The sequence below is a fragment of the Cotesia glomerata genome, unplaced genomic scaffold (assembly GCF_020080835.1).
Source record: "Cotesia glomerata isolate CgM1 unplaced genomic scaffold, MPM_Cglom_v2.3 scaffold_18, whole genome shotgun sequence".
NCBI lineage: Eukaryota > Metazoa > Arthropoda > Insecta > Hymenoptera > Braconidae > Cotesia > Cotesia glomerata.
This window is the reverse complement of record NW_025402219.1, coordinates 48766-63972: the sequence shown is the minus strand read 5'-3', so window position 1 is coordinate 63972 and position 15207 is coordinate 48766. Positions and strand designations below refer to the sequence as shown.

The window sequence follows — 15207 nt, the reverse complement described above, 5'->3', positions numbered from 1 at the left end:
TATATTTTTTTATTATTTAAATAATAATTTATTTATAAAATTATATTTGTACATAAGATACTGTAAAAATTTATTGAATGAGAAATATACATTTTATGCTAAAACAAGGGTTTTTTTTTATTTTAAATAAAATAAATCTTTTTAGTTTGCACGTATGTATTTATATCTATTTTTTAGTATTGTAATTTTACATTTAATGTAATATTCAGAACACAAAAAAATTGTCATTTTGTTCAACTTATCAGATATTATAAACATCGTAAATTATAAGATACTTAAAAAAATAAAACATTACAGTAATAAGCTATTTTAAAGTATTTAATTATATATAATTCATAAACTATCTTAAAAAAAAATAATTTAAAACGATTATTTTACTCTAATGAATTCAACATTAACAATTGTTTCAATACTTTTGTTTGACTGGTTTCTCGTATTTCTCCTGCTAAAAACATCTCATCTACGACAGTATACACCTGAAATAAAAATTGAAAATATAAATTATACAAAATTTTAAATCTTCCCTTCTGAACTTGTCTGCTCAAAAATCAATCACAGTTCAGTAAAGTCTCAATAATCGGACACTTCAAAACTTTTAAAATATTTATCATTACATTTGTAAGCTGATACATTTTCAGACAACTAAAATTTATGAAATAGTCACTAATTTTTTGTATAGAAATAATGAAATTTAACTATACTATAAATTACGATCAATTATGTAATTGGATCTATAAATCGTACGAAAAATATGATTCCAGTAGTTTGAGGGCCATGATAAATCATCCTTACCTTGTAAAAGTTGAATACTAGGTCTAATTCACAGACATTGTGAAAGTATTCATTTAATACTTCAACAAAATTATGAATCGCTTCAAGATAACATAAATTGTTATCATTAACATCTACACAAATGCAAAAGTACAGTCCAGCGTACCGTCGATATACTATTTTGAAATTACGAAACTGTAAAAAAAAAAAAAAAAAAAAAAAAAATATATTAATTTTAATACAGTATGTCTTAAAAAATTATTTATATAATTAAAAGAATAAAGAAAATTTTTAAATTAAGTTTAGTATCAATGGAAAGGTCTTGATCTTAATTTATCTATTTTCAATGTTTCATATGCTTTTCAGCAATAGTTTATTTATTTATTTGGTTTTGTACATATCGATGTGGTTATAAGGTAAAAAGCCTAGTTATTGACACTGGTCGAGTTATTGACACTTGCAATTTTATTTTAATTAAAAAAAAAAACAAATCGACTCTAATAAATTAATAAATATAATTTTTTAATTATAAATTTTAAGATAATTGATTTTTTGAAAAGATTTTATTTTTTTAATTAGAATAAAATTGTAAGTGTCAAACAATTAGGCTAGTGTCAATAACTGGGTCTTTTACCTTATGTCAAAAATTAATTTTTATAATTCAGAGACTAAAGGCCAATTTTTAATCCGGGATAAAATTTTATCCAAGATATAATTATTATTGTCAGTATATCTATGTACCTCAGATATGTAGATATGGGTCATTCCACCAAATAAGAACATTTTTACGGGGCGACCCTCGCGGCTTATGTTTAAAATTTATGGAGGTGTTCTCTATCATAAGACAAAAATTCCCTGAAAGTTTTAGCTCTTAATACGCAGCAGTCTTGAAGTTATGATTTTTTGAAATTTTGGAAAAAATTTTTTTTCAACTTTTTCGTCAATTTTTCTGATATGAATAACATTTTTAAACAAAGTCGACAAACATTGTATTTTGTAGGAAAAATTCTCAGCTTTTGAATGAAAATATTTATTTTTTCATAAACTCATCAGAAGACCCTTAAAAATCGAATTAAAGTGGAAAAATTGATTTTTTTCGGTGTGCAGCCCAAAATTCTTCAAATTTGAATTTTTTTTCTGAAAGCTGAGAGTTTTTTACACAAAATATAGCGTTTTACCGATGTGCATATTTTTTGTTTCGTCACAATTAAATTAAATGTTAGATTCACTATGCAGTAATATAATTCAGAATAGTAATATAATTTTCTCTTTAATACTAAAATTATAGTACTCAGAAATTTTGAACCACCTGCTTAAAAGATGAGTCTATACTTCGTCACTTATCATGCAGATGGTGCTCACAACTCCCTCTATGTGGCGGTACTGTCAGCGCGGTCACGCCTCTGGTGGCAGACCCGCAACCAAAAACACCTCAACACCGCCAACCGCCAACAACTGGGAGCATAAAACGGACTGTAGATCTCACGGATAGACACAAACAAATCACTCAAGATACCACTACAGCTGTGGCAACCAAATAATCTAATTAGTCCAATTAAAGTTTATTAAATAATAATTAATTATTTAAATATATTTTGTTGACTAATAAATAATAATAACAATCGTATCACTTTGGTCTAGTAATCTTTAGTATAGTGTATTCCCTTTGAATCCACAATTGGTGACCCCGACGTGATCAAAGTGATCGAAACGCGGTTATACACGGCATCCCGCCAAAAACAATACCGCGAAATAAACCGACGCGCAACTAATTACATCGCAACAAAAAAGTTATAAAATAAAACAACTACAAAAAAAAAATAATAAAAATGGTTGTTAATCGCTCACCGGAAAAAACAGATGACCTTAAACAGAAATTATTGGGATACGACGCCCAAGGAAACCCCGTCTACGAGAATGACGATACCATCGTCATGGACAACACAAGTTCCCAAGAAATTCTTAAGAGCTTGGAAATAAACGACAAGCAAGACAACAACACCAATACAGGCACAAAGCCGAAAATTCAGAAACCACCAGGTAAACAAACGGTAACATACCCACTTAATCCGCTTCTTTACAGCAGCATGTTGCGTCCGGACCCACAGTACAACGTAGCCCGAGCAACGCTGCCAGCATTCTGCAAAACCCGTCCTGATCTCTGGTTTTTGATGGCGGAAGCGGAATTTTTCACCTGTAACATCCACGACGATCGAATCAAGTACTTCACGGTCATCAAGGCCTTGGATTCCGAGACGATCGAGCAATTATCCGACTTGATTCGACAAGAGCCAGTCGCAGATAAGTATGAAACTCTCAAAAAGACTGTTATTGCACGACTTTCTGACTCTAGGCAAAAGCAGGTTAATAAACTACTACGAGAAGTCAAGCTCGACGGTAAAAAACCGACCCAACTTCTCCGACAAATGCGGGAACTAGCCAATGGATCCATCGACGATACCATTCTGCAGCAACTATGGCTCGAGCGGCTTCCAGCACAGATACAGCCGTATTTGATAACCTCGAGCACACTACCGCTCGACGCAATTGCCGAGTTCGCTGACCGATTCTGCGACATGTCGCCGAAAATCCAGGTAATGGCCAGGTCAGGTAAAAATTACGCATCTAATCCTCTGCCTGCAGACAGCCAATTGCAGAAAATGCAACAGTCGATTGACCAAGGGGCAAATGACATCAAGGAGTTGAGAATTCAGCAACTCAACACACAACAACAATTTCAGCACCTCGCTTCGCAACAGCAGCAAATCCAACAGCAACTTGCTCAACTACAACTGACTTTGCAATCACTCCAGACAGGACATCGATCATGATCAAGGTCAACTACGCCGAACAGAAACGGCATTTGCTATTTCCACAACAAATTCGGAACAGAAGCTCGTAAGTGCACTATGCCCTGCAAGCTCTCCGGGACTTTAAAACTTACGCCGCCGGAAAACTAATGTCACTGTCGTCGGTCGGAGCCGTCGGCGACAGTACTGTAACTCAACCACGTGAGCTCTGTCTTCATGTCTTCGATATAACCACTCAATTAAAATTCCTCGTCGACTCTGGCTCGGTGGTATCCATCCTGCCAGTCAGCAAATTTCGAAAAAACCGCAACCCGGATATTCTCACCTTGTACGCGGCAAACTCATCAGAAATCACCACGTATGGGACTGAGACCATTGACGTCAATCTCAACTTACGACGACAATTTCCCTAGTCATTCATCATCGCAGATGTACCAACACCAATAATCGGTGCAGACTTCCTAGCACACTACAACCTATTAATTGACATAGCAAACCGTCAATTAATTGATTCAACGACGCAGCTAGCAGTAAAAGGCGAAACGGGACCAACTGAACATTACAACATATCAACTGTCAGTTCACTGATTCCGTCCAAGTACGCTGAACTTCTTAAACAGTATATCAACATCACCAAACCACTCAGCAGACCTTGTATGAGCAAAAAAGGTTATTCACACCGAATCATCACACATGGTCCGCCACCAACAGCTAGACCACGCAAACTGGCTGGTGAAAAGGCCACAGCAGCCAAAAAACAAATCCAAGAACTACTCGACGCCGGTATAATCAGACCATCTAGCAGTCAATACGCTAGTCCGATCCACATGGTCTCGAAAAAAGACGGAACCTGGAGAATGTGTGGTGATTATCGTCAACTGAATGCCATCACTGAACCCGATTCATATCCGTCACCTCTCATCTCGGACTTATTTCCACGTTTGGTCCACAAGAAGGTCTTCTCCAAGATCGACGCCGAAAAAGCTTATCTGGGTATACCCATGCATCCAGATGACATCGAAAAGACGGCCATCATCACTCCTTGGGGACTCTATGAATATCTTGGTATGCCCTATGGCCTCAGAAACGCTGCCCAAACATACCAACGCCACGGTGATTCAATAATCCGCGACCTCGACTTCGTATTTCTCTATGTCGATGACTACCTGGTATTTCCAGACAACGAGGAAGACCACGAAGAGCACGTGCGAATTCTTCTGGACCGATTAAACCAGCACCACGTTACAATCAATGTAAAAAAATGCAGTTTTGCTCAATCTCAGATCGACTTCCTCGGGTACACGATCACTGCTGACGGGTACATACTTAAAGCTGACCGAGTTGAAGCAATCAACAATTACCCAAAGCCAGAAACGATTGTCGAATTAAGACGATTCCTGGGAATGGTCAATTATTATCGCCAAAGTATCCCGAACGCAGCACAACTTCTTTTACCTCTCAACAGCTACCTCAAAGAATCCAAGAAGAATGATAAAACCAAGATCATCTGGAACACCGAGGCGGAAGAAGCTTTTAACAAGTGCAAAGAAAAACTCGCGACAACAACATTGCTGACGTTCCCATCGTCCAAAGACCCGATGGTACTAACTACGGACGCATCATCAACGGCCATCGGTGCTAAACTAGAACAGCTAGAAGACAACAAGTGGAAACCCATTGGTTTTTTTTCGCGCAAGCTCAGCGCAACTGAACAACGGTACAGCACCTACGATCGAGAACTTCTCGCAATCTTCGCAGCTGCTAAATACTTTCACCATCTCCTTGAATGCAGGCGTGTAGTCATCAAGACTGACCACAAATCGCTGACATATGCATTCAAACAAAAGCTTGACAAAGCGTCGGAACGCCAAGTCCGCCAACTTGACTTCATTTCACAGTTGACAACCGACATAGTCTATGTCAAAGGTGATGAAAACATCGTAGCAGATGCACTCTCCCGAATCAACGCAATTGACATGCCATCAACTCTCACTCATCAAGTCATACACCAAGCACAACAAAACGATGACGAGTTAGAGGACCTAATCCAAAACTCAACATCGTTGAAGCTCCAGAAACTTACAATTGATGGTATCGATGTGTACTGCGACATAACCTCTGGCATCGTCAGACCATACTTACCTCGAGAATAAGTTCCAATCACAATTTGGAATAGTACCTGAATCTACCTACAGAAAGATTAATCAAGATCATTGTTCCATGATAGCTAAAGTGAAGAAATTATATAACGCTGAAAGTGACAAGTAAATTTTTTTAACAATCGATCATTTTTAAATATCTTCATTTTTTCATATTAATACGATCGATCGTTTGCTTTACAGATCAAATAAAAAAGAAGCTGCTTTCAATTTTACCCGACAGTTGGGAAGTCAGTCGTATGGCATCTGAATTTAACTGTTCTCGAAAAATGGTACTGAATCTTAAAAATGATATCAGTGAATCTGAGAATGTTTATTTAGACTCTGGTGAAATGACTACTAATACTTTGAATCCCACAAAAGTTCCAGGCAATCAGCCGCTTAAGTTAGATGTAAAAAAACTTGTCATTGATTTTTATGAAAGCGAAGAAAACTCAAAACAATTAGCGGGCATGAAAGATTTTAAATCTGTGAAGGATTGTGATGGAAATCGAACTAGGGTACAAAAAAAGTTGATTCTTTGTAATTTAAAAGAATTGTACCAAAGCTTCAAAGCGCAATATAATTCAGTGGCAATCGGATTTTCTAAATTCGCTAGTTTGAGGCCTACTTATTGTATTCTTGCTGGAAGTAGTGGTACACATGTCGTATGTGTTTGTACTATTCATCAAAATGTAAAATTGATATTAGAAGGTACTTGTGTATTTGACATTCTCTATAATTGTACTAAAACTAGTTATTAATCTTATTACATTTATTCCATTTAGAATGTAATTTTCCAAAATTTGCGAAAAACACCGATTGGGTTGTAGAATCTCAGCCAATTTACAAAAATTTATTAAATAAATTAGTTTGTAACAATCCAAAAGAATCGTGCTTTTCCAGAATGTGCAATAGTTGTCCAAATAATGAAGAAATCGCTGATTATTTTCGTGTGTCGTTTAATGAATCTGATGTTAATGAAATCCAATATACAATGTGGACATTAACAGACCGTTGTACTATTGTGAATGTTACTTCAGATTCCGAAGACTTCATCGAGACTTTAGTGACGCAATTTGATAAGCTTTTGAAACATGATTTTATTGCGAAAACACAAAGTCGATTTTTTTCTGATACAAAACTAAATTTAAAGAGCGGGGAATTCGCCGTAGTATTTGACTTTGCGGAAAATTATGCATTCGTTGTGCAGGAAGCAGCTCAAAGCTTTCATTGGAATAATGATCAAGCTACTATATTTCCAATGGTGATTTATTATAACGAAAATGATACTATTAAGCATTTGAGCTTTGTTGGTATTTCAGATTGTCTTAAGCACGACACAGTTTTAATTTATTTATTTCAAGAACAATTGATTGCCTTTCTTAAAAAGAAGTTTGCTGTCATCAATACGATTTTTTACTTCTCTGATGGAGCTCCACAACAATTCAAAAACAAGAAAGCATTTACAAACTTATGTTATCATTATGCTGACTTCGAAATCAACGCTGAGTGGCATTTTTTTGCAACTGCCCATGGCAAAGGACCATGCGATGGTCTTGCGGGTTCATTAAAACGATATGCTGCTAGAGCTTCATTACAAATTAACAATAAAGAGCATATACTGAAACCACAAGATTTGTTTTCCTGGGGAACAAAAAATTTTACAAGCGTTGACTTTACTTTTATAGCTAATGACGATTATTTAATAAAAAAAAAATGTGTTAGACATACGATATTCTCAATCGAAAACGGTGAAAGGTACACAGTCATTACACACTTTTGTGCCTTTAAAAGATGAAATTGATTATGCTTTCATTAAAACTGTGTCCACATCTCAAAAAAGTTCAAAAATAAAAGTATTTTAATTATAATGAATTTGCGTTTAATTTAATTGTGACGAAACAAAAAATATGCACATCGGCAAAACGCTATATTTTGTGTAAAAAACTCTCAGCTTTCAGAAAAAAATTCAAATTTGAAGAATTTTGGGCTGCACACCGAAAAAAATCAATTTTTCCACTTTAATTCGATTTTTAAGGATCTTCTGATGAGTTTATGAAAAAATAAATATTTTCATTCAAAAGTTGAGAATTTTTCCTACAAAATACAATGTTTGTCGATTTTGTTTAAAAATGTTTTTCATATCAGAAAAAGTTGAAAAAAAATTTTTTCCAAAATTTCAAAAAATCATAACTTCAAGACCGCTGCGTATTAAGAGCTAAAACTCTCAGGGAATTTTTGTCTTATGATAGAGAACACCTCCATAAATTTTAAACATAATCCGCGAGGGTCGCCCCGTAAAAATGTTCTTATTTGGTGGAATGACCCATATATTTTAGCATTGAATAAAATTTTATCTCAGATTGAAAAACTGGCCCTAAGAAAAATTTTGTGATAGGTATATCTTTATCGTAAATTGGGTTTGATATTTTTTTCAGAGATAGTCATTTATGATTTAAATAGTTGAGAGAGTAAGGAAAACTTTATAAAGGGGGTTATTATTTTTAAAGGAATTTTTATAGTTAACTCCGGTATCATCAGAAAGGTCTTGATAAGAATTAGTGCCTTTTAATTTTATATATTTTTTAATAATCAATTTTTTATGTCAAGTTTTTGGAAGAGTTTTTAATAGTTTGCTGGTTCTATAAATTTTTTCCGTCACATTTGTTCATTAAATTATTCGTAATTGATTCTGTAATATCACTATTGATTTTAAAATTTATCCAAACTGTGTATAGTGTGATTATAACTATCAAAAAATCATTCAGCCAATGTTTCCTTATTTATAATCCGTCAATCTCGGTAGTCACATAGTGACTGCAGGTTGCTAGTTTAAAATTATTGAAATATTCTAATATATATGTATAACAAAATTTTCAAAAATTTGATGACTACTATGCATAAATTAATTTTTGTTGATCTCTCAATATTTGTATGACTTAAAAAAAATAAGTGATTAATCATAAAAAAATATGAGAGAGTTACATTAACGATATTAATCAAAGTATGATTTTATCAATTTTTTCACGGGTTATTTTACACAAAAAAAAACTATTATTTATAATAAAGAGTTTAGAATAATACATATTACTTTAAATAAATGAAAAAAATTTTAGTAAATAGTTCTTATCAAGCGTAAAGTCAAGCGCAATGAATTCTTATCAACTCTAGCTAGCTGACTCATTCTACAAATCATTAATTTTTTTACTCTCATATAATTATATGACAAAAAATTCGATTTAGTTAATTAAATAGATTAAAAATTTATTAAATACACTACTAACCTCCACAAAGTTCGTATGTTTAGCATCACGAACGGTAACGACTGCATCAACAACAATCAACATAACCTAGGATGAATTGACTGTTTCTTTTTAATTAAAAAGTTTGATATTTATCTATGGTTAAAGACATATTCTATGCTTTCTAAATACGTAAAAGCTTCTGTTCACGCTAAAAGCTCAGATAATTTAATACTAACGCTAATTCCTTCAGATAATTTATCTTAAGTGCCAGTCACGCCACAATTACCGCCGTAGTCACGATAGTGTCCGCCAGCCTTACCGGATAATTTCTTAGAGTAGAAAAATCCATCAAGACATCCGTGAATAGCGAACCCAAAGCGGTTTCAATTTATCGTAGCCATCAATGTGCCAAAGGAAATTAGGTCCAGGAACAAGAGTATTTACGTCTCAATAATCGTCGACGAGACCTCTCTTCGATAGAATTCTGGATCAAACTACATGTAACTACAGCGTAGGGGTAAATCCACTTAAAAACTGTGATGTAGCAGTTAACATGCCGCCATCTACTATTAGGATATAAATTAGCGGTTTATTTTAAATTCAAATCAGACAAATGAATGATTAATAATCATAATTATAAGAATAATTATTTGTAGAAAAATAAGCAGAATAATATTAAGAACATACGTAACAAAGAGAAAATAAAACATATGGAATACTTTAAATATAGAATGGTCACTGAGAGGAAAATAAAATATAATATCTTCGAGAAAAGCTTATACGAAGGAGAAACTAAAAATCTTAAATAAACAAAATATTATCTTTTGTTTGTTCTAACCTGCATGATGACGCTTTGACGCTAAAGCTTTGAGCGTCAAACTATAGCTCTCACCCTTTAAAGCTGAAATAAATGAAAGCACATTTAAGGATCCAGCGTCAAATGCCAGGCGCGTCAAAATTTAAAAATCAGCGGCGAAAAAATGTATGAATATCGAAAGTCGATATCTCAGGAGATATACCTTAGAAGCTAGTTCTTAACCTAATTTTTATAAAAAACACATGGTAATAGTAAAATAATCTCTTATGACAACAATAAATGTTAAACATTAATGAAATACCTCATATCGTAAATTTAAGTGACTTATCGAAATTTCAAATGGCAGATGAATATGATTATCAATTGTGGATTTATCAGTGTCAAAAAATAATTCGTCATGCGCAAATAAAAAAATTCGACGTAAAAGGATCATATGTGCTTTTATTATGCAATGAAATAGTTATCCAGAGATCTAAAAAAATATACAATTCACAAAGAAATTTTGGATCCATATCCTTTATTTAAATTACGACGAGAGCATGGATTTTTCTGAAGCCGTCTTCCCAACTCTTTTCTTCATACTCTGAAAAAAATTGAAAATTATATTCGAAATTGATAGCTGTGCATACTTGAAAGCAGCTCTTATATGGCCTTAGTTGGCCCGAAAATATCAATAATTGATTACTTTTTTCTATATAAAAAATAATTTAACCAAATTTTTATCCAAAACATTTTTCTCCCACATTTATTAAGTTTCCATTTTAAATAATGTATTACTTACATCGACGAAATCTTCAAACAGTGCCATTGCATTTGCCTTCTAAAAATTAATATTATTCTATATTTATTCCAATTATCTCAAACAGACATTTATTTAACACAAGGAAATAAATAATTTGGCTTCTTAAACTTTGTCAAAAATCGATTATTTTCGAGTTCGATTATATTATTTTGTGAAAATTCTGGACGCTCACCCTCAGCATAAAAAAGCTAAACCGAGGGGTTAGCTTTTTACGGATTTGACTGCTACTAAGTTTTTTCCCAGGTGGCAGCACGGCCTAAATGTTAACCACGTGACCCAATTTGACGCTCCATAACCAGCGTCAAGCGTCAGCATGAGGTGTTACACCTTTAGAGACTCTAGCAAAATACTACAATTTGACTTTGAATAAAGGACTTTATTATCCTAGGCTAAAACTAAATATTCCCTTTTTATGGCCTTTCTTCTAACCAGGCAACGACTACGACGCCATGTGTTAAACACATGGTTAGTTTCACTTTTCCGAGAAAATTAAGCGAAGGCGTCACTTTTACTTTGAGTCCCACTCTTGAAGAAATCGAGCAATTAGAAATCATTCTTATAATAAATCAACCCCTAAAGTTAAAATCTCCCCTCTAAAATAAGTTATTGACTCGATGTAAAACTTAGGAAAATTAAGATATAGCGGTAAGCAAGTAACTCCTATATATGAAACATCTTACAATATATCCCCATATAACTTGCATATAAAATCTCATCATTCATAATACCGAATGCCAAATCCTCATCCTAACTAGTATAAATTAATAATAATATTAATTATTATTCACGAAAGTCCGTAACAGGAATACTTTCGTATTCTTTAGCGAATTTTAAAGAGCCCGCCGATCTGAGCCGAATCTAACTATAATATTGAGACATCTACAGCAGTAAAAACTTACTAAACATCGGATCAGATCATAACAAAACATACACATCATATATTATCATTATTATTTATAAGAAGGAAACATTTAGCGCCACCTTTAGATTAGTGAGATAGACATACTAAGTGTGTCAACGGAGACGAAAAAGTCAGTGCTACTATCATTCGTATAACATGTCACTACCGGGCTTCCATAGCTGCGAGTTTTCAGTGTCCTCTATCATAGCAACAATTTTTCATTAGTAAATAGTAAATGAATAACAAATCATATTTATCTTGTGCTAGTGTAGACGTCTTATGTGTATACTAAATAATTGCTTTTATGAATAATTATAAATAATTGGATTACTGTTGATATCTTAAATTTATAGATGTCATTAACAGGGTCTTACAAAATGACAGGATATCATTTTTAAGTTTTATTAATTTGAAAAAGTCTATATACATAATATCAAGAATGGAAGGATCACTTAGTAAATGGACCAATGTTGTTAATGGATGGCAATATCGTTGGTTTGTTCTTGATGACAATGCTGGTCTATTATCATATTATACTGTAAGATATTTTTTTACTAATTTATAATTTTCTTTAATTTTTCTTTAGTAAAATTTATTAAATTCTATCAATAGAGTAAAGAAAAAATGATGCGAGGTGCCCGCCGTGAAGTTTGGGTGTCCGGGATTACGAGGTGCTGTAATTGGAATAGATGATGAAAGATGACAAGGTACATTTACTATCACAACTTCTTTCATCGAAAGATGATCCAAAAACTTTTCCATTTCCAAACTCGTAATAGTGATGAACGAGAACGTTGGGTTCGGAGAAACTCTCGAAATATACTAAGTTTTACGTCATTCGCATACGGTAGTAGCAAGTAATATTTTATCGCTTTATGCGATAACGAATTTTGTAATTCGAATATAGAGATTCTTATATCTTCGTTAAATTCAGGAACTACTCTCCTTATTTTTATCAGTAAAATTCATAAGAAATGCAATGAATAGCGGTTTCCTCAAGGACTGGGACTGACTATAAAAAACTATGAGGACTATCTAAGCTTTTGTAAAAAAAAACCTTATTATAGAAATATTGTTTTTATTTACAACTTAATTAAAAATATTTAGTGTCAGTCAATAGTAGTATAATATTCACAAAAAATGTGCAATAAGTGTACATCAAACTTCACTGCTGAGACCAAAAATGTATACTAGGTTACTTTTTTGATATTTTTGGTATTTCATAAGCCAAGTACTTTTTAATACTTTTTAATAGTTTCTAATCAATATTATTTGTAAATACTTATTATGCAGTAAATAAATAATATCAAATATTTGAGACATATATATTGATTTTGTCACTTTTACTAATTGATAATATAAAATTTTTAAGCGGTTCAGTGGTTGATAATTGAAATTATAAAACGGCTGCTCACGTACAAATGTACGTGAGCAGAGCCGTTTTATATTTTCAATTGATCCTTTTTGAGTTCAAAAAGCTTCATAACAATAACCTAGAATTTTCTATTAAAAATACTTGATCGTTAGTAAAAAAGAGAAAATTTATGCATTAGAACTATTGGCTGTTAACGTTATTTTAATGAATAAGTAATAAATATTTATAATTTTATTAGCGTTGGGATCCAAAAGTTCATTATCCAAGCATGATTTTGACCGAAAAGTATCCGAAGCCGATGCGTTTTTACAATTGCTTATTGATCAAATAGTATTAATAGAAGGCCAGCCGAGTAATGAAACAGAAAAGGATAATAATAAACAAGAAAAGTATGGTGTTATTTTAGTCCACGCTAACTCTGTGCTTAATTCCATCAAACATACAATCGTTCAATTACAAATAGCAAAGGTAAATCTTTTTTTTTTTTTGTCGCTTATAAATATCTTTTCAAGTTATTTACTTCTTTTGATCATTAAATTAACATAGAAAGTAATTTCATAGCGGCAATCCTATTATTCTAACACTTTTATATTTCATTTAAGAATTAAAAATATTATCAAATCATTATTAAGTTATAAACTTTTTAACACCTTCGTAATATCAATGAGATCTGTTTCAGAATACTGCCATTCCTGTGAATGGTATTTTACAATGGAGACACTACTAATCCTAATGATCGATGCGTACTTACAACCTCTGGCCACATGGTATTTTTCTCTATATGTAATACAACTCAAAAGCTATCGTATATAGTTTGATGTTTCTTTAATACAAATTATTTTGTTATAAGAGATCTCAGAAAGGGAGCCAGCAAATCTGCTGGTGCAAACAGGTATTGAGTTAGGTTCAGGAATGTCTTCGAACCTTAGATCTAACAGTTCCGAAATGGTACGTACTATCTTTACTATTCTTTACAATTTTATATTAGGAAATATAAAATGAAATACTTCTGTTAAAAAGGGCCATTCGGCAACCGAAATGGAGAGTAGATTTCATACTTCAACAAAAATAATAAGCTTAAAGGCGTTTATCGATTGAAGAAGTTTTAAAATTTCAGTAATTTCGAGAAACCAAAGCTTAACAACAAATTTTCATAGAAACGATATTCCAGATTTGTGACATTTTGAATGTAATTTTTATTTGACATATTCAACCCAAATTAAGTGAAAGTTGAAGCTTATTTGAAGCAGCTTTTCAGGTGTATTGCCTTTCATGTAAATTCACTGCCAATACAAATGTAAGCATTCAAAAGTTACATTCGATAAACTGTGAAAGTGTATTTTTAGGATTTTTAAAATTTCTCAAAAAATCTTCTACTTTGAAAACTACATGACTGATTAAACTTTATAATTCTGAATATCTTCATCTTATATCTTATATCGTATATATAGAGCAGCATATATAGAGCAGCATGTTGTACAGCTACCCGCTCACTCAAGTTACACTTTATAGAATTGTAATATTGAGATCTAGACTTGAAATTCAATTGGAGTATTGCTCTGACTTGCACAGACTCGAAATTCTATCGGATTGGCCTGTACCTTTTATCCCATATCATACTTGAGAAGCGAATATCCACAAGCTTCAATGTGAAATCACTGTAACATTCCTCTGGTTTCAACTTTTCTCCAAAATAAATAATCATTTTTGGATTTCATGATTTTACCTCTTTTTGATTTTATGAAATCTCTTAAAATGAATAGCCAAATTTCTTTTTCCACATCTCAAGTGTTTAAAAATGTTTTCATTTCTTTGATCTGTTACATTCCCCGCAATCCCGTTATAAGAACAATTCATTGGTTATGTGATCAGCAAAAAAATAAAATGTATGCAAAAATACTTAGTCCGGTTGACTATATAGTTACATGTAAAAGTTAAATTTTAGAAACCTTACAATGACTTTTCTGCCGCTGCCAAAGAGACGATTGTAGTAAGAAAACATAATTATTAAAAAAAAGGAAAATATTTTAATCCATTGACCTTTGGAGGCCATCCTTTACTGCCTGTTTCTCTTAAGATTCTTATCAAATTTTATAACTTTAGGGAAATATATTTGAAGAATATGAATTTTTGACAACTATCACTCCCGCACTCTTATGTGAGAGATAAATTTTGTAAGATCCTTATTCCGAAATGATTTTTAAGCATCAAAAATGTAGAAACTATTGCTTTTGAAAAGAAAGATTTTTTATTGTTAACGCCTCCGCAGTCCCTTTGGGGTTGGAATTTTGATAAAAATTCTATTCTTAGCTGAACTTGACATGATACATGAAGACTCCCACCAA

The 15207-nt window shown here is 32.6% G+C and overlaps 1 protein-coding gene and 1 long non-coding RNA gene across 2 annotated transcripts; one reads left to right on the top strand and one right to left on the bottom strand.

The window, feature by feature from the left end:
• Positions 1-302: 302 nt before the first annotated feature.
• Positions 303-9053, bottom strand: LOC123273985 (AP-2 complex subunit sigma; the record flags this gene model as incomplete). Its single annotated transcript, XM_044741484.1, is given in 3 exon segments — positions 303-476; positions 793-966; positions 9007-9053. Coding segments are annotated over 3 exon segments (323 nt in total), but the record flags the coding sequence as incomplete, so codon positions are not given.
• A 3261-nt stretch (positions 9054-12314) lies between these two features.
• LOC123273986 lies at positions 12315-13580 on the top strand. The gene is made up of 3 exons (XR_006511423.1): positions 12315-12334; positions 13101-13330; positions 13542-13580. It is a non-coding gene; the product is annotated as an uncharacterized LOC123273986 (long non-coding RNA).
• The last annotated feature ends 1627 nt before the right edge of the window (positions 13581-15207 follow it).